This window comes from Notamacropus eugenii, chromosome 7 (genome assembly GCF_028372415.1).
Source record: "Notamacropus eugenii isolate mMacEug1 chromosome 7, mMacEug1.pri_v2, whole genome shotgun sequence".
NCBI classification, from domain to species: Eukaryota; Metazoa; Chordata; class Mammalia; order Diprotodontia; family Macropodidae; genus Notamacropus; species Notamacropus eugenii.
Genome location: NC_092878.1, coordinates 32,952,785 through 32,973,654, shown reverse-complemented (window position 1 = coordinate 32,973,654; position 20,870 = coordinate 32,952,785). Strand labels below are relative to the sequence as shown.

The 20,870-nt window shown below is 39.9% G+C and overlaps 1 protein-coding gene and 1 pseudogene across 10 annotated transcripts in view; one reads left to right on the top strand and one right to left on the bottom strand.

Moving 5' to 3' along the window:
• LOC140513765 (TP53-binding protein 1-like) overlaps window positions 1–20,870 on the bottom strand; it is a 130,786-nt gene that overhangs the window by 104,375 nt on the left and 5,541 nt on the right. For 9 of the 10 annotated variants that reach the window (XR_011970310.1, XR_011970309.1, XR_011970308.1 and 6 more), the window contains exons 2-7: window positions 8,217–8,251; window positions 4,990–5,060; window positions 2,923–3,019; window positions 2,129–2,382; window positions 1,226–1,383; window positions 718–864 (exon numbers count right to left, since the gene is read on the bottom strand). Coding sequence is in view for 6 of the 10 variants with exons in the window: in XM_072623698.1 (XP_072479799.1) it covers window positions 718–864; window positions 1,226–1,383; window positions 2,129–2,382; window positions 2,923–3,019; window positions 4,990–5,060; window positions 8,217–8,251 (762 nt within the window). In the remaining 4 variants the exon portion in view is untranslated. Of the gene's footprint in view, window positions 1–717; window positions 865–1,225; window positions 1,384–2,128; window positions 2,383–2,922; window positions 3,020–4,989; window positions 5,061–8,216; window positions 8,252–10,139; window positions 10,481–20,870 lie in introns of those variants that run through there. The other variant, XM_072623700.1, reaches the window with a different exon arrangement.
• The window catches only part of LOC140513819 (enhancer of rudimentary homolog pseudogene), a 54,149-nt pseudogene continuing 38,334 nt past the window's right edge, over window positions 5,056–20,870 (top strand).

The following is a 20,870-nucleotide window of genomic DNA, read 5'->3' as shown; positions in this document are numbered from 1 at the left end:
ATCCAAAATATCATTTCCAGGACATCAATACTCTGACCAAATCTTCCACTTGGTGGCCACTGCTTACATGATAAAACTTAATCGCCTGAGTTAGCGTTCAACGATTCTCCGTGACCGTCCTCAGTCTTCTTGTCTGATTTCTTCCCTTTCTCCATTTAAGTCTTCATTTAAACAAAGTTAGTCTACTTACTGTCTCCCACATGTACCACGCCCTTCCACACCTGAATTTCCTCATCCAGGCCAAATATTATGCATTTTTGATTATCCAAATAAAATTCCAATTCGCCCTCCCTAACAACTCATTCTTCTTCAAGCCGAGGGCATTTTAACAATCTTACATTTACTAATATTGCTATTTTTAACTCTTTGCAAGAGGAACTCTATAGACCTACATTCTGACTCTTTGTCATTAGCAAACACTACAACTTGGGCAGGTCACTTAACCTACATGAAGCATAGTCTCCCCATTAGTAAAATAAAGAGTCTGGAAGAGGCTCCCCCTCTTACCTAAAAAATTCTGTAATTCTAGGAGTCTATGTTTTATCTCTTCAACTAGACTGTATACACCAAGAGAGGTAATAATATGGTATGCGTCTTTATATCTCCCACAGCCCTTAACATAAAGAAGGTAGTAAAAAAAATTTCTGTTGAGTAGTTACCTTAAATAATAAAAGCTTATAAACCTCCATGCTTAGGTCAAATAGTAATAATACTCACCACCTACACCCTGTCTTCTCTTTTCCTTATGTTCAATAGAAGACTCATATTCACCTTCTTCACAGTCATCTAGTGATGGAGTAGAATTGGGGCCATCAATACCCAACATGACTGATATCTTTGCCATGATAAACTCTGGCACACGCCCTAAAGGATAACATTGACAATGTTGTTTTTATTGTGTTGTTTTAAAAATAAAGGTATTCTACACTAAACTTCTGTCAGAGAACAGGTTCCTAAATCATATACTTGAGCTTGAAGGAACCTTCAGAAGTCATTTGGTTCACCCCCTTCATTTTACGGATGATAAAACTGAAATCCCGAGGGTTAAATGACTGTCAAGATCACATATGGAGCAAGCAAAAGAGCTGGAGGTCTCTGTGAGCCCAAGGCCTCTAACTTAGTCCAGCACTCTTTCACTGTTTCTGCCTCAGAGTTTTAATGGTTAGTTGGGAGAAGCTGGCAAGCCATAAACATTCTGCCCTGAAGACATTTCACCTTTTCTTACCAATATCAGCTGCATGATCAATCAGGGTCTTTACCACCGCAATCTCCAGTCGAATTTCTTCCCTTGCATTCTTCGACACTTTCTCATTCCATGAATGTAAAAGGTTTGGAGCAAGCATTGCTGCAAGATTATAACTATCCATCTTATTCTCACTGACTCTTTAAAAAAAAAAAAAGTAGGTACCATTAAACGTAGTCAAAATTTGAACTAAGAAACAATTTCAAGAAGCTAACAGGCATATTTGTAGGGACTCTTACTTAATATTGGCTATGTATAAGGCAAATACTAAACCTTATCAGGAATTTAACCAAGAAATAGGAAATAAAAAAGCTTCTAACAGTCAAATTAATTTATAAAATCCATGCATCCAAAACTAATATTTTATTCACAGCCAAGCTTCTCAAAATCCTCAATCAGTACTAACTTATTTAAAACATAATAGTAAGACAGTTGGTTATTGCATTTGGTTTCAAAGTTCATAACTGATTAGAAGTAGCCAAACAGAAAGGGTGAGAGGAGTGGTTACAGGCAGGCACAAAAACTGTAGTGAGAAATGACAGGTGATAGCAAGGAAAGAAATAGAAAAATTATAAAAAAACAGAAATATGAAATCAAATGGCATCACAGGTTAGACCTTTTAGGGTAAACTGCCTTGCAGAAACAGGCCCCTGGAGATCACTGTATTACGGTATACAAATAATGACATTCAAAATGATAAAGAAAAAACGAAATTGTATTCAATATACTCCATTTGAGAAGATAAGGAAATATGTAAATAAATTTTAAGAAATATTTCCATCCCAAATAGCTGAAAACAAAATAAATGTACTGTTGCTTAAAATTATAACTGGCTAGCCAAAAGTTCCCCATAGCTAAAATTTTTTGTACTTGATCTTTACTTACCTGAGAGAAACATTCCGGAGAAAGTTAAAGAAGTACCGTAATACATATACTATATTGTCAGTCATAAGACAAGAGAGCAACATTGTAGCAGTATCCCTCTCCTCTGTTTCCAGCTGTTGAGCTTTGATAAAAGCTTCATGCAAATCAACTGGAAAGATGGGTTCTGGCAACTCCCTAAAAAATATCTTAATAAGATCTGTGATATCCTGTGGATCTGCAGAAGACAGACAGCTTTCACCATGATTCAGTTTCCTCTGAAATAAATTTCAAGTCATCAGTATTCTTTGATTTAAGATCTCCATTTTGATCAAAATCTCTGCTTACATCTCAAGATAAAGAGTTTTTCTTAGTAAACTTTAATTCTTTTATTTATTTGCTTCTGGTGTCATGTATTACAAAACACACAAGAAGCTCTAGCAAACAATCAAAAATACTTAATTTCTTTAACTACTGGATTCATGTAAGCTATAAATGCTTTCCACAAAGGGAATAATAGCTGGTCAGCTGTAACTCTACCATTCATTAATACCGAAAAGATGAGAGGACATAATGCTGAGCTTGGGAGTCATTAGACCTGGGTTCAAACCCTCCCCCCAATAACTACCTATGTGCAAGGTGCTCACAGACATCTCCACAGTAATTATTTAAAGTCATATGGGATGTGATGTTAGAGGGAGTCCACATGCTAGAAAATAATAGACCCTTTGCACATTCATGTCATATCTGAGGACTGTAACAACAAAAACCTAATTAGACAACTGTGGAAAGAAAAAATAGTCAAGGAATATGCCTACCTTCAGTGCTTTTATATGGGTAGCTGATCCAGAAACCCTAAAAAGACCCCTAACATGAAGATGTTGTTCCAAAGATGTGCAAGCATCAACGAGAAAACTGAAAAAGGCAGGTCTCATTAATGTATTTAATCTTACAAAAACCATACTAAGTGAATATACTTGTCAAGGTACATCAATAGGCTGTGAAGATCCTTGACATGACTTCTGAATTATAAATCATTTCCCATTTCTATAATCTACTCATTGTTCTTGTGCTAATTTTAGTATGACCGTTGCTCTCATTCCATGACTTTCACAGCCTACTATATACCCAAGAGCCATACTATCTAAGTGTGTATACACACACACACACACACACACACACATATATATATAACCTCTATACACACAGACATGTATACCCCAACAAATCTTTCTGTAATTACCATCCCATAAAATGCAACAACCTTTTTTAATTCAATTTAATTCAACATTCATTAAGTTTCCATATATGCAAGGCATCCTTAATACTACAGATAAAAAGGAAAAAAAATTCCTCCATTTCAACATATACAGCATATACACAGATGAGTATATATAAAGTAGTGTTAAGAGACAAATGATAACTAGGGTAGAGGAAAAATAGGTCAGGAAAAGTCTTATATAATAGTGAAGAAGCTAGGGCTTATAAGAGGCAAAGGTAAAGAAGGAATGTATTATACACCTGAGAGATAGTTAATGCAAAAGAATGGAGGCAGGAGACTGAGTGTATGTATCGTCAAAAGGACTAATAGCCAACAGACTGGTAAGGTAGATGGGAGGCAGATCATGAAAAGTTTTAAATGGATTTTGTATTTTATCCCAGAGGCCATAGGAAGCTCCTGAAGCTTCTTAAGTCAGACCCCTGTTTTAGGAACATCAATTGGCAGCAGCTTAGATTATGGATATAAAACAGCGAGACTTGAATCAACAAGACCTGGCAACTAACTGGACTAAAGGGATGTGGGAGGAGGGAATTTCAAAGAGAAGATAGTGGAGAATTGACTCTGAGGCTCTAAAACTAGAAAATGAGAAGAATGGTTGTGCATTCAATCAAAACAGGAAAAGTGTGAAAATGGGATAGATGTGAGGAAATACAAGTTCCATTTTTGAAAAATCAGTTTATTTTTATTTATAGGTTCTATTCATATCTCATTTAATTTACTTCTTTATTTGCTTGTCTGTGGGACCTTTATTTCTCTGCCAACATCATTTGTCCAACTCTTCGGAAGACAGAGATGATTTTTTAAAAAAATAATTCAATATGTAGAACAAAATAATGCAGACAGAACGATGCTCAATAGAAGTCTGTAGGTAATACATGTAGTATCAATGTTAAAGGGGACAGCTAGATGGCCCAGTGGATAGAGTGAGTGCTGGGCCTGGAGTCAGGAAGACTCATCTTCCTGAGGTCAAATCTGGCCTCAGACATTTCCTAGCTATGTAACCCTGAGCAAGTCACTTAACTCTGCTTGCCTCAGTTTCCGTATCTGTAAAATAAGGGGGTGAATGAAATGGCAAAACACTCCAGTATCTTTGCCAAGAAAACCCCAAAAGAGGTTATAAAGAATGAAAACAACTAAATGCCAAATAAACGTTATCTCTACAGATTACACAGCTCTCCTAGGTAAAGGACTCGGAGGATCTAAGCAGGTTCATTAACATGAGTTTTGTCGTCATTTCCCCAATACGTGAGTGTTTAGAAATCCTTTTACTAGAATGTGAAATGTGCGCATAACAAATCCGAATAACACTGTGTGATCACTATTTACAAAAGCTTGGGCATCTCAATAACATATAATTACTCTTCTCCCACAATTCTTCCCAAATATACTCATTCATTCATCCAATAAACGTTTACTGAAAGTCTGTTATTTGTCAGGCACTGTGCTAAGGGTATCATTACATTACAGGGATTTTCATTCAAATACAGATTTCAGAGTGGAATTATAAAGTCCATGAATTAAAGACCCAAGTGTGAAATATCTACTAATTTCTGAACCTTGCAATTCACCACTTAATTCTAGGCTAATTTCACACCTTTCTTACCTTGGAATGTTTCCATATTCTGGTACAAATGTCTGGGGTAGTACAGAAAAAGGTGCTCGAAAAATTTTCCCCTAAAATGTAAAAGTCATTTATTATAAGCATCAAGATAAAAATTTACAGGTATAAGCACAGAATGTGAAGACAAATTGTGATTTCAGGGAAAGAGCAAAAAAACAATTAAACTAGTTACTAATATTCTGAGATATAATTAGTCATAGTAGCTAAAAGGCAACAGACTTTGGTAACAGTGAGTCTTAAGAACAGAACTAGTCTCAAATACTAAAATAAATACCTTATGCCAATAATATCTATTAATTATGCTAATGAAAGAGTTACAGAACATTTGGATCAAATACTAACACACATTAAAGTATCATTATTGTATTATTTTTTAAAGAGGACTTCAAATAGGTTTAATGCTTCTCAATTTGCATCTATTAAAATGGATATTTTTTTCTGAAATCACCTTCCACAGCTCTGCAAATACTAACTCTGCATCAAATTATCTGTGTACTTCCTTGACCAATAATAGGGTAAGATGGATTAATTTTTTTGGCTGATGAATGTTACAAATTTTCTAACAAAATGTTCCAAGAGACTAGGACTAAGAAATACTGAAAGTAAACATTAAAACATTAAAAAATCCAATTCAACCTCTTCTTGTACAGTTGCTATTTCTATAATAAAATTATCTTCTTTCTTACTATTTTTCTTAACTATTTCTTAACTATTCTTAACTATTAAATATTTCTTAACTAATTCTTAACAATTTTTCCGAAGACTATTTATCACAAGAATAACTTGTGAAAGGCACCAAGATTCAGTAGTCCTGGGTATCAAGTCATGTCTCTATTTATTAGTTATGTGGCCTCTAATAAGCCATTTCAGCCCTTTCGTTACCTCACCTGTAAAATGAGGATAATTCCACATAACTCAGAGGGAGTTTTATAAACTACATGTTGTAACAATGAGCTATTATTAATAATCTGAAATCAAATTCTGAGATCCTGGAAAAAATAACAGTGCAGATATATATACTGAAAGAATTAAGCATAAAAATTTTCTGTAAGCTCGTACGACACTTAGGAAAATGACTAACGCAGAAGACATCCCATTACTAGGACTGGAGATAAGCCATTTATAGTATTTTTTAAAAAATCAATCCATAAGCATTTATTAAGCTGTAACTATACACCAGGCACTAGGGATAAAAATACAAATAAAATAACCCCTACTCTCAAGGAACTTATGTGCTAATGAGGGAGAGAAGTACGTACAGAATATAAATAAATACAAAATAGCTAAATAAGCATTTTTGGGGGGAAGGATGGAAAATCAGGAAAGGTTGATAGTGATATTTTAGCTAAATCTTGAAGGAAAAGAGAGATGAAGCAGAGGTGAGGATGGAGTGAATTACAGGCATGTGGAGATGGCAACTGCAAAGGAAGATTCAGGACATACCTGAGTACATGGGGGACACAGAAAAGGCTAGTCGGTATGGGCTGGGGGTGGGGTTGTTTAATGAGTAACATACAATGAGGATGGAAAGACAGGTTGTGAAAGGCTTTAAAAGCTAAGTAGAGGAGTTTATTTTATCCTAGAGAGTTAACAGGGAACCAATGAAGTTTATTTTGTAGATCCCATTTGGGCTAATGGAAAATCACTTTGGCAGCAATATGTAAGATAAGACAGAAATAGGAAATGGTTTGAGGCAGGAAGTACAATTAGGAGACAAATTCAGTAATCTAAATGTGATGAAGGCTTGAACTAAGGAGGGTCAGAAAGAAACAAGACAACTGCCAACTGATTAGATATACAGGGTGAGGGAAAATGAAGAGGATAATGGAAAGTTACTAGACTTGGGATATGAGAAGACTGGTGGTGCCTTGGGGGCAAAAATAGGGAAGTTTGGAGAGCAATATAATGAGATGTTTTGGACCTGTTAAGTTTGAGATATCTCTGAGACAGGTTTGTAATATCAAGAAACTGAGATAAATCTTGGATATCAAGTTTGAAATATCCCATAGGCAAACAGTGATGCAGGCCAGAAGCTCAGAGGAGAAACTGGGACTGGCTATACAGACCTACAAGTCATCTACATAGGTTTAGGATTAGGGATATGACTGGTGACTTCACTGGTGTAGATAACTCCCAAATGAGGGCACTTATTCTACCAATAGAGACTGGCAACTTTTCTGCAAATAGTAGTGTTTAAATGCCTAGAACAATGAATAGTTAAATGACTTGCCAGGAAATCACACAAAAAGTCAAAGGCAACATTTTAATCCCAGGCTTCAAGGACAGCTTTTTAACAATGGCTCTTAATCATCTTGAATGAAAGATAATAAAACCCTAGGAACTGATGAGGTCACTGAGAGAAATTCTTTCATGCAACAAACATCTATTAAACACTTTCTATGTTCTAGGCTCCAGAGAAAGATACAGTAACAAAGATGAAACAGTCCCTGCTCAGAGAAATTACATTTCATGGAGGTGAGGAGAAGTAGAGGGAAAAGACATAGATACACGTAAGTAAATATATACAATACAATTGAGAAGAAGCACTAACTGGAGGATGGGAAACTAGAAAAGGGTAGGTTACACTTCAGCTAAACTTTGAAACAAACTAAGGGTTTCAAGAGGCAGAAGTGTGGGAAAAAGTATTTTAGGTATGAAGGATAGCTTCTGTAAAGTTATGGAAGCAAAGAAATGTCAAATAGGCTTACTTTAACTGCACACTGCAAAAAACAGAGTAATATGTAATAAACCTGGAAAGGTTGGCTGTTACTTTTTGAAGGACTTCAAATGCCAAACAAGGCAGTTGTAGTATTTGACTCTAAACAAGATAGCAATCTTTTTGAAAAAAGGAACCACACAGTCATACCCATGCTTTAACAATCATTTGTTTTAAGTGGATGATGGATAAAACCTGGAGGGTAAAACCATGACCTACACAACAATTAGGAAGCTACTATAATAGTCCAGGGGAGAAGTTAACAGGTCAACTTGAACTAGGGTTATAGATTGAAGGATTAGAAAGATGTTTTGTAGGGGGAATCAACAAGTGACTGGGTATAGGGGTTGAGGGGAAATGAAGCGTTACAGCCGATTTCAAGTTCACAAACCAGAACGGTTAGGACAGAACTGCTCTCAAAAGAAACTTCAGAGAGAGGTGGGTGAGTACTATTTTGGAGATGTTGAACTTAAGATGCCTATGGGACACTCACCTGGAAATGTCTGAAAGGCAGATTATGATTCAGGGCTAGAATTGAAGAGAAAGATTAGGGCTAAGGTGCATAGCAATGATAGTTGAATGTGGCAAGGAGCCTAGTGCTCTTTACACTAAACAGATTAAATCAATGCCTTCAATAGAATATTTTAAAAAATGAGGGGAAGACGGAAAAATCAGTATACTGACAAATAAGTTGATTTTTAGAACACAAATATTAGTTTTTATATATTAGTCTATGTATTTGTATAAAGTGCAATTCACAAGTTTTTGTATTAGAAACTCTTAAGTGTGAACCAGTATAAAATGTTATTGCAAATAGAAGTACAACTTTAATATTGTTCTTAGCTATCTCACCTCACATTACATTCTGAAACAATTCCAGCGGCTACTTACTCTGATTTACACTTATCTCTTAAAGACATTCATACTTACTTTATATAATATAATATGACTGTTCATTCTCATATTTGAGTAATATTCTGCATGGCTGTTTGTCCAATACAATGTGTCCACTAGTCAGTTTCTACTCTACCGACAAGATCTTAAGTATTGTTCAGCACCTAAAACATAGTATATAGATGCTTGATACACGATTTTTTTAAATTATGAAATGAATTCCTTGATTTTATGAGTGGAAAAAAAATCAAGGGCTATGTCTTGCAAAGACCTTCTCCATCTGTCAATCATTTTAGTCTTCTTTATGCATTTGTAGAACATAATGCTATCTCAAAAATATTACATGGCTCACATCACATTTCTAAATCTTTTCCTTCAATTTCTTGAAATCTTTGAAATTACTATCTCATAGGTATAAAATCTTGGGTAGAGACTGAAACAACTGAAGAGACTATCATATTGGTAAATAATCAGTAGAAACAAAAAAGTGTCAATTTAACTACCTAGTTAAAAAATGTTTTATGACATAAAGCTGACAATAGCAAAAATTAGGTTTGGGCATAATCAGATTCAATTAACTATTATGCACTCAAAAACCAGCTGTAACAAATATACACAACAGGACCACATAAAAGAAGCTGTATTAATTAATCTAAGTACACACATACACACACACACACACACACACACACACACACACACACACACACTAGTATTTAACCAGAACTCCTCTTCAGTACTTAACCATTTCCACTGAACCATTCAGAAAACACCATTCTTTTTAAATGAACCACCCTTCCTGATAGCCCACAAAAGCCTCAGAAAATAATCACAAATACTCACTTAACCTCTATGAACTTCAGATTGAAAAACAGGAATAATAATAACATGTAGTGTGTGTGTATACACACACGCACACATGTATATATACAGAGAAAGATACACACACACTTCAAGGGGTTGTTGTAAGGTTCAGATAAAATCAAGTACATGGAGTAATCTGAAACCTTAAGGTACTATAGAAACATTAGTTATAACCAACAGTAAATCTTGACATCTTCACCATATGGCTTATCATGTGTAAAATCGAGAAGCGGCATGGACTAGCAAACAGTCAGAAAAACCTAGGTTCAGAATCTATTTTGTAGAATAGTTGCGTGATTCTGGGCAAATTACTGAAGCTCTCTCTGGGCCTGTTTCCTCCTCTGTAAAACCGTGAGTTAGAGGAGATAGTTTCTAAGTTTCTTTCTAGTTTTAAACATGCAGCTAAATGGGTGTGTGAACAAAGAGCGAGGTCTGGAGTCAGAAGATCTGTGTGATCCCAGACAAGTCACTTGACCGCTTAACCACTTAACCTCTCAGTTTCTTTCCCCTGGCACATAGGTAGCTCTAGAGATACGTTAGCTATCATCCTGTCCTCTTTTCTGGACAAAATTAATGCTCCACTTTCACCAGTTTGGTTCACAGTGACTCTTACTAGCCTTCGGATGTCCTCCCTCAGCCCTCTTCCCCCTGGTCTTACCCTAAAAGTTATCGCCCGAGACTCCTGCCGGCCGCGAGCGCTCTGGATCTTTAAGCCATAGGCGGCCTCGAGATGCTGCAGCAGGGTCAGCCTCACCAGCCTCCGGTGCCTCATTTCTGCGGGTGTCTCGCACCTCTCCGCCACTCCCCTCCTCCTCGTCCTGATCCCTTTCCACCCATTGACCTTCTCTAGCCACCACCTCTTCCACTTGCTACAAACCCTCGGTGTCACCACCTTCGCTTCAACTCCCTCTCGTCCACTTCCACGAGCCCCGCTGGGGCTCGGGCCTGCTCCTGCCACTTCCGTGTCTCCTACCCTCAATTCCAAGCCCTCAGGTCTGTTTGTCCACACCCCGCTCCTTCCCCCGCCACTGACCCTTCTCTAAGTCACTCCCCACGGACCCTTCCACGCTCCTCTCCGGTCACTCCCCACCGACTCGTCCACGCTCCTTCCCGGTCACTCGTCCACGCTCCTCCCCAGTCACTCCCCACCAACTTGTCCACGCTCCTCTCCGGTCACTCCCCACCGACTCGTCCACGCTCCTTCCCGGTCACTCGTCCACGCTCCTCCCCAGTCACTCCCCACCAACTTGTCCACGCTCCTCTCCGGTCACTCCCCACCGACTCGTCCACGCTCCTTCCCGGTCACTCGTCCACGCTCCTCCCCAGTCACTCCCCACCAACTTGTCCACGCTCCTCTCCAGTCACTCCCCACCGACTCGTCCACGCTCCTTCCCGGTCACTCGTCCACGCTCCTCCCCAGTCACTCCCCACCAACTTGTCCACGCTCCTCTCCAGTCACTCCCCACCGACTCGTCCACGCTCCTTCCCGGTCACTCGTCCACGCTCCTCTCCAGTCACTCCCCACCGACTTGTCCACGCTCCTCTCCAGTCACTCCCCACCGACTCGTCCACGCTCCTTCCCGGTCACTCGTCCACGCTCCTCCCCAGTCACTCCCCACCGACTTGTCCACGCTCCTCTCCAGTCACTCCCCACCGACTTGTCCACGCTCCTCTCCAGTCACTCCCCACAGACTCGTCCACGCTCCTCCCGGTCACTGCCCACCAACCAGTCCCAGGCCTTCACCCCAGAAGACCTTTCCCCTAGACTCCCAGTCTCTATTTCCGGTCCCTCGGGTCTGCGGGCTCTTGCGGCCCCCCGCTCGTCGCCGGTCAGGCCCTAGGCTAACGTCGCCCCAGACGCCGGAGGCCCGGCGGGCCCTGGGCCCTGGCTCCGCCGCGGACTCCTCGAGCTCCCCTCCGGACCGGTCTCGCACGCTCAGGCACCGCCCTCCGTCAGCCGGGCTGTTACCCCATCCCGGGCTGCCCACTCCGGCAGACCGGTCGCCCCCACAATCCAAATCCCAAAGCCGCGGTCTCCCGCCTCCCACTCCGCCTCCGCCGCCTAGCCAAGCACTCAGCTCCCGCTCCGCCTCCGCACCCCAGCCGAGAACTCAGCTTCGGGCCGAACGCAGCGGCTCAAACGGCAGCGCCAACGTTCGACCCGCTCTCTGATTGGGCCGCGCCATTCACAATCAGAACCCCTCCGCGGGGGCCTAACAATAGCCTGATTCGGCGGTAACGCCGTCAGCAGAACCGAAAGGGGGGAGGGGTGGGGGGAGAAAGGTAGAGCCCGGTCCTACGGCTAGTCCGACAGGTACTGCGCGTGAGCTCCCTGTAAGGGCGGAGATCCCTGGTGGACCATGGTCAGGGCCGTGCAACTCAGACCATTAATTAAGGGCTAGGCGCAGGGCGGGGACTCCACCCACGTGCTCCCGTCCCGGGCAGGACGCCGAGGTTTGGACCGGGCTCCTGCAGCCTTGAGCGCTACACCGCCCTTAAGGCCCCTCCATGGTCGGGGGGGGGCAGGGGGGAGGCTGGAGGTGCCATGAGGGGGTGCCTGATCATGCGCGTGCCATGCAACCCCTTTGAGCCCCAGCTTCTCCCCTGTAAAGCGGGGTTCGGTGTGGTCTCCAAAGACAAGGGAAGGCTCCAAGCTTAGGCTTGTATTAGAAGGTGTGGGGAGACAGACTTGGGGGCCACTAGAGGCTTATCACAAATACCCAGAGGTGATCCGCAGGGATGCTGCTCCCCACAATCCTGCAGCCCCACGCAGCGTGCTGGTCCAAAGTCCCGCCTTGCAGCGCTCTCAGGACAGGTTGTCAGGCGTGTCCAACCCTTCATGACCCCTCTCTGGGGGTTTTGGCAAAGATACTGGAGGGATTTGCCATTTCCTTCTTACTCATTTGACAGAGGTGGAAACTGAGGTCCATGAGGTTAAGTGACTTGCCCAGAGCTAGTAAGCAATCTAAAAGCCTCTAAAGCCCTTTTCAAAGGAGAGATTTTAATATCCCAAACGAAGCCTGGAAGGAAACATAAAGGCAGTGCCCATTAGACTTTTCTCCAGGGATCAGTCTTGTGCAAAGCACTTTGGGGAAGGAAAGGAGCTGGAAGAAATTGGGGATTTAAAAATTTGTGACCAGAGAGATACGACTTATCTTATCTCTGAGAGAGGTCTGCTCGAGTGGAGGCACCCAAAGAAACTGGGGATTATGTACTCAAACCTCTTAAACTAGCCTAAGAGCTACTTATCTTTTTGCAGCTCTACGGGAAGATATGCTGGCAGTATGGGAGGTCTCTGCTAAACACACCATTTCTCTAAGCACCACTAGGCAGAATTTACTTAGGCTCCTGTTAGCTTATGGAGGTAGCCCAACTCTAACTCTGCCTGCCCCAAGAGTTGGCGGTGTTGATTAATATCTGGTCTAATATTGTAGGAAAACCACCTGATTTGAAGTCTATGTGGGAGTTCAAAGTGCATCTCTGTTACTACTTGTATGGCCACGGACAAACACTTAACCTCTTTGGGCCTCAGATTCCATCTTTAAAATGAAACAGTAGAACCAGTTGATTCTATGAGCTTTTTAAGGTCTCTTCTAGCATTAATAGAGTTCGAATTCAGCTTGCCCACCTATACTCTGTAAAGGAGATATCATCAGTCTCCTAAGAGGAGGTAGGATGGAAGCCAAATGAGGTTGGGTGGTCCCTGGGGGAGATCAACTGGAGTTCTTAAAAGCAACAAAGGGTGGGAAGCAGCACTTTATTAATCATTATTGTTACTCATTGTTGTGATTTCTAAAACCACAGGTAAATTAAGGCATTTTCTCTGGCTGTCTCCCGTCCTTGGAATGCTATCCTTCCTCCGCTTCACCTACTGACTTCTCGGACTTCTCAACTAAAATTCCATCTTTTTTTTCCTATTTTTAAAATATATTTATTTTTAGTTTACAACATTCAGTCCCACAAGCTTTTGAGTTTTAAATTTTCTCCCCCTCCATACGCTCCCCAAGATGGCATGCAATCTGATATAGGCTGTCCATATACATTCATATTAGACATATTTTCATTTTAGTTATATTGTAAAGAAGAATTATAACCAACGGAATGAACCATGAGAAAGAAGAAACAAAACAAAAGAGAGACAGCAAATAGTCTGCTTCCATCTGCATTCAAATGCCACAATTCTTTCTCTGGATGTGGATAATATTTTCCATCATGAGCCTTATGGAGTTGTCCTAGAACCTTGCCTTGCAAGAGCCAAGTCTATCAAAATTAGCCTTCACACAATGTAGCTATAACTGTATACAGTGTTATCCTCTTTCCACTCCCCTCATTCAGCTCATATTCCATCTTTTATAAGGAGGTTTTCTCAGCCTCAATTCTAGTACCTTCTTTCTGGTAATTATTTCTTATTTGTCCCATATATAGCTTCTTTGTATATATTTGTTTACATGTCTCCTTAGAAGATTCTGGAGGGTAGAAGCTGTCGTTTGCCTTTTTGCATCCCCAATGCTTAGCATAGTGCCTGACATATTATAGGTGCTTAGTAAATGTTGATTGATTGTAAATTGGGAAGTGAGGAAAAAGAGTTCTCTAAAGTAGGCATTCTTAAGCTGGAGTCTGAAGTTTTGTCTGTTTTTACTATTTTGAAATTTGTATTTCAAAATAATGGGTTTTATTTGCAATCCCTATGTATTTTATTTTATGCATTTAAAAACATTATTCTGAGAAGGGGTCCATAGGCTTCACTAGATTGCCACACACAAAAAGTTAAGAACCTCTGCTTTATAAAGAAAAAAACTTATGAGGAAGCATCCTGTCCCAGTTTCCTGATTATCTCAGTTGTAAAATCCCTGTTCATGACTTTTTTGAGGGGACCATTTTTCTAAATTGCAAAGGGAGAGAAAACAGTTTAGAATCAGTAAAAGTGCTTTGCAATTTCCCAAATAGAATCCAGTTTGATTTCTTCCTCCTATCCAATTCTGGGTTTAGGCAATTGTTTATGTCCAGTGTCTATCACAAAAAAAAAAAAAAAAAAGATGGATTAATTCCATGTGCCATCTCTCCAGTTAAGTATCATGATCTTGATCTGTGCAATATACATGCTTCATCCATGTCTGTGTGGACTGCTAAGACAATCTTTTAAGAAGCTATTGAGTATCTTGGTTCATTCATTCAACAAAGAATTTATCAAATACCTATGAACTGCCCCCACTACATTATATGAGTCCCTTCCCTCAGGCAACTTACAGGCTATTAGAGAGAAACATGGGTCTTTTCTCAGGCTTCATGCTTCTTGACCTCTCTGTAAACTTTGAGCCTGTGTTTACCTTCTTCTCCTTTTCTGGGATACTTTCTTCTGGTACTCCTCCTTCCTAATTGACCACCCCTTTTGCTCTTCTTTGCTGGAGCTTCATCCAAATCATACCCACTTACCACAGATGTGCCATAGCTATCTGTCCTGGGCCCTCTTCCTCTTCTTTTACTTGGTGATTTTGTTAGTTTCCATGGATACAATGATTATTTCTATGCTGGTGATTAAGAAAAATCTACTTTATCCCACATTAACCTCTCTTCTGACCTCCAGTCTTACATCTCCAGCTGCCTATTATTGGACATCTCAAACTGGACATCCCATAGATATCATAAACTCAGCATGTCCAAAACCGAACTCATTATCTTTACCTCCAAACTGAATCCTCTTCCTAACTTTCCTTGTGCTTTGTAGAGTGTCACTAGTCTTCCAGTCACTTAGGAAGAAGGATTGGTCCAAATCTGAGAGGAATTTGCCTGTATTACAACCCTGAGGGGAGCAGTTGTACCATCTGGCAGTTTCCTTTTTAAAATAATTATTATTGTTATCCAGGTGCTAGGTTCAGCTGTTTACATGCTGTCAAAAGAGTACAAGTGATGTCGCTGTTTTTCAATTTCAGTGCCCTGGGCCAAACTTGATTTTCCACACCTTGGTTATAACACTGCCTTGTGCTGTTTCACTTTGTTTTTTATTAACGTCTGATAAAGTAACAAATGGCATACTTATCAAATTTTCAGATGACAAAGTTAGAAAGAATAACTAACATATTGGAGGACAGGTTTGAGAAAGATCTCTTTAGTATAGAACTGTTGTGGTTTCATGATAATGTTGTGGTAGAACTATCTCAAAGAATTCAGTCAGACCATCTCTAATCCAAGCATAGACATTTCTTGAGATTGATGCTTCCTAGGAAGCCCAAGAGGGCCCAGCAACTTCAGAGAAAGCAAGATGGATTTTTATAGGGTAAAGATGCGATTACGTAACAAATTATGAATATTAAGAAGACAGGAGGAGTTTGTTAAGGATTAGGTTATAGGGGAGGAGTCCCAGCCACGGTCGAATTGTGTATGCAAATACCTACAATGCATACAGAAAAATCCATGGCAGGGTATGAATGTATGATAATGACATAATGGGCCTCTCTATGTCATAGGTTCACCGAAAGGATAGATTTTGCTGTTACCGAGCAGGTGCTTACTTAGAGAAAGTTCCTTCTGTTGTTTTGGGGTCCACATCCTGCATGGGCATCCTGGTGGTGCTGCTTTCTGATTGGCCAAGGATGGTCCTGTCTGAGACTAGATGGATGTGGTTGTGGTTGAGTGCATGAATACACCTGCTGTTTCTGTGGGAAGTATGAGGAATGGGTCTGGAACCAGTGACTGGCTAGAGACAGTGACTGGGATCTCATCTCAGGGACACTGCTGCTGTTCTGTGAGACATAGGAGTTCATGGACACACCTGTTCTAGTGAGCAGTGAGGCATATATAAAGAAGTTCGGATATTGAGTTAGGGATGGGGGAGTGGTGAAGTAGGGGTAATGGGACTGTAAGGAAGTTAGAATATTGGGGGTGGGGGCAGCTTTATTAGGATTCCATCCAAACTGACAACTTACTCCTCTACTCAGTTCTCTGGAAAAACAAATGAAACTTGTGAACCATCCTTCACTTAACAGCAATTTCTTCATGCCTTGTAGCTTCCTTTATAGCAAGAATGGAATCACCTCCCTGATGTCATGGTCCTCTTGGAGAATGAGGGACAAACAATGACAAATTTTGATCCCTGAAACTTTTTTTTTCCCTTAAGCACCTGACAACGCCCAATCACTCTGGCCCTCATTGACTAGAGAATGATAGGTCCCAGGCCACTCCCTACTTGGTCATTGTTTGGATCCTGATGGTCTCAGAGTGAACGTAGACAGCAGTGAGGAGTCAGACAAGAACAACAAAGTTTTCAGATCAGCGTTACAAACATTAATCTGTTGGTTCTCTAAATGTGTGATCTTGTCTAATGAGTCAATATATTGAAACAACTGACTTGCATTTATACTGACACTATTGCTTGCTATTGTTTCTCCTTGGTTCTTGAAGAGGATCATGACTCCAGGAAAATGATGCTACCACAGGCAAGTGAATTGGATATAGGGAGGGAGGGCTGTGCCAAGTCACCAGCCTCACTTTCTTCTCCAGAGCCATCTATAGATCAGGATGACTAGAGATGGCCCTAGATGCAGTAGAGACTTTGGCCTTTCTAAGCTAAGGTCTTTAACAGGTCTCAGTTTGACTGAGGCAATGCCTGTTCACTGATAAAGAAATGAGGCAGAGAATGGGCTCTTTACCTCATCAAAAAAAAAAAAAAAAAAAAACCAAACAAACCCCAGATCCCAGTCTGGAAGGGAAATGAACAAAATTGTTTGGCAATTCAAACATTCTTTCACCTTGTCATTTTTTAGGGCTAGGGTGAAAACTGATCTTTTCCAATCCTGTGGCTACTGTTGAGTTTTTCAAATTTGCCAACATACTGAATGGAACACTTTAACAGCATCATCTCTTAGAATTTTAAATAATTCAACTGAAATTCCATCACCCTTACTAGTATTCCTGTTAGCAATTCTTCTCCTTCTCCAAGATGTCTGGCTCTAGATCAGTAACCATACCATTATCACTGAGGTTAAAGATCTTTCTTGAATACTCCTTCTGTATATTCTTGCCACCTCTTTTTTTTATCTCTTCTACTTCTCATAAGTCCCTACCATTTTTATTTTTTTACCATATCCATTTTTGCATGAAACATTCCCTTGATATATCTACTTTTCTTGAAGACATCTCTTGTCTTTTCCATTTTATTGTTTTCTTCTATTTCTTTGCATTGTTCATTTAAGAAAACCTTATCTGTCCTTGGTATTCTCTGGAATTCTGCATTCAGTTGGACATATCTTTCCTTTTCTCTTTTACCTTTCACTTTCCATCTTTCCTCAGCTATTTGTAAAGCCTTATTAGACAGATATTTTGCTTTCTTGCTTTTCTTTTTCTCTGGGATATTTTTGTCCCTGCCCCTGTACAATATTGTGATCCTTTGTCCATAGTTCTTTAGGCACTCTTTCTACCAGCTCTAATCCCTTAAATCTATTCATCACCTCTACTTCGTATTCTTAAAATATATTGCTTAGGTCATACCTATGGGGTCTGATGGTTTACCCTACTTTCTTCAATTTAAGTTTAAATTTTGCAACAAGAATCTCACGATCTAAGTCACAGTGAGCTCTAAGTCATGTTTTAATTGACTATAGAGTTTCTCCACCTTTAGCTGCAAAGTATATAATCAGTCGGATTTCAATATTGACCATCTGTGTTGTCCATGTGTAGAATCACCTTTTGGATTGTTGTAAAAAAGTGTTTGCTCTGACCAGTGAGTTATCTTGACAAAACTCTGTTAGTCTCCGTCCCACTTCATTTGTACTCCAAGACCAAACTTACCTGTTATTCCAGTTATCTTTTGATTTTGTGCTTAAGCATTCCAATCCCCTGTGATGTAGGTGACATCTTTTTTGGTTGTTGTTTTTAGAAGATGTTGTAGGTCTTCAGAGAACTGAGCAGTTTTGGCCTCTTTGGAATCAGTGGCTGGAACATAGACTTGTAGATCTGAAAACTACGTGATGCTTAACCCACTTGATCCCTTTCTCATGCTCCCATCACCATCATCACAGAAATGGAAGGGGGCCACATATTAGTCAGGACTATTTTGCATTTTTACCTCTTTGGTGCCTGGGTCACCATGGCCAAAGAATTCATCACTTTATGGCCAAACTTCTGGTAATGTCTCCTCATACTTTGCTGTTCCTCATGGAGCAGACACAATCTGTTATCCAAATCATACTCAAAGTTTTTCCTGGTTGTTTGAATATGCCAATGCTTATGCTACCTGACATAGTCTTCAAGAACCCAGTGTTACCTCCATACCATGATGCAGCATCACACTATGATTTCTGTAGAAGAATGCGGAGACATAAAAAATAAGAAATATTATTTGCTTTAGATCTCACTATCTGTTAAGTCCAGTAGGTATTTAGGGAGACTACTTGAGATAGGTTGTGATCCCCAATCAGATACTGTACATGGTTCACGAGAGGACTGATATTGTCTGTGGGTAAATAGAACAGAAAGTATTGTGATGAGGTCTCTCTATGCTTTAAGCATTTTTTCTCTGGGGAGTACATAATAGGGAATCTGTGTGAAAAAATGTTGTTGCATATTTTCTTCCAGTTGAGGAGGGAAACGAGAGGAGGGGGGGAAAAGCACAATTCAAGGAGAAGAAAGAAAGTTAGAGATGGCTGGGTGAGGAGTTTAATTACCCTGGCCATCTAAGACCTTGTCATACTGTTGCCCCCTGAGACTTTACCTTGAGCCTAGACTGTAGAGGACTTGACCAGAAGTCTGGTAAAGCAGAGGAAGGCAGTGGAGTTAGACTGAGGAAGCTGCCTGATCAAACTGCCAATCCAGAAACATATGGCTGAGATAAAATTGCCAGTAGAATCCTTGTGTATATGTGAGTGCCCATGTTTTTGTGAAGGAAAGAAAGGAAACTAGCAATGTTGTGCCTTTCTAGTTGAAAATAGGTAAGTCTTTAAGAATTACACATAAACAGCCCACTCTAATGCATTCTCTCTTCTCACTGAGGCTCAAGTCACTCTATTTTGTCCCAAATAATAAATATGTGCCTGAGGAAGATAGCATATAACTTCAGGTATGATTTAAAAAAAATTCCACTTTCAAAATAAATAAAATAGAAGGTATTTAAATTGCTAAAATATTTCTGAATCTATTAAATAACAGTTCTTATACAGGTTAACTGTGGATTATTTAAGCAAATAAGTTCAAAATCTACTTAGGGCAGGCATTCTTAACCTTTCTGTTTCAAGGACTTGGGTAGTGATCTGGTAGAATCCTGGTCCCCTTTCTCAGTATAATGTTTTTAAATGCACAAAATGAAATACATATGATTATGAAGGAAACAAACCATATTGAAATAAAGTTAACAAAATATTTAAAAGAAAAGAAAGCAACTTCATGGACCCCAGGTTAAGAACTCCTGACTGGGGTCATGAGCTTTTCTAATTGTTGAAGAGAATGGATTTTGCCTCTCTTCCAATTAACTGCCCACTTTTTCATTGAATTCCACACCTGTGAAATGGCCCACTATACTTGGATAGAATTCCAAATAAATTTTATGATCCATGAGGAACTGTGTCATTTTTCATCTTTGCATCTTGAGCATGTAACACTCATAGTAAATGCCTGAATAAATGCTGTCGATTCATCTTAGTATCCTAAAGAACTGGAACAGTGTCTTGTCCACTGTAGGCGGTCAATAACTATTGATGACAACGATGTCCCAGAAGAGGTTTTGTATGAATGGCCACTATGTTCACCAGTGGATCTCCCATTGTTTATGAGGAGTGTATGTGTTCTCAGTGTTTCCATTCACTATACTATCCACTTATATAACCAAGCTAGATCATCTAGTAGTAAAGTTAAATAGAATTAACAATGATAAGCAATAGAAGTTCATATCTCTGTCATTTACACAAGTCATTTAACTTCTTTAGGTCTTGATTTCTTCATCTGTAAGATGACAAAGTGTTTAAGGTCATGTCTAGCTCTTTGGGTTGGATTCTGTGATCCTTCAGACTCACTTTTACGTCAATTGAAGCAGAAGCATATTAGAGCCAGCTGATACTTTGACAAACAATTGTTAAATGATCAGTGCGAGCCCTTACAACTCAGAAATCAGCAAATACTACAAATCAGGACTTGATTTCATGTTCTGTCTAGACATAAGAAAGTGATGGAGAAAATATTAATAATGTTAATAATGTTAACAATGTCCATAAATATTAATGATGCAAATTAAACTTTAAAGTGTCATGCACACTTCTTTTTCCTTAGAAGACTGGTAGTTAAACATTTACCAGCACACAGTAAACAGGTTTTGCCAACACAATAGACGTCTATGTCAATTTTCACTGAATATTCTGCCGTGTAAGCAGGTCAGATTTTTGTGAAAAGCAATCCCTGTAGCTTC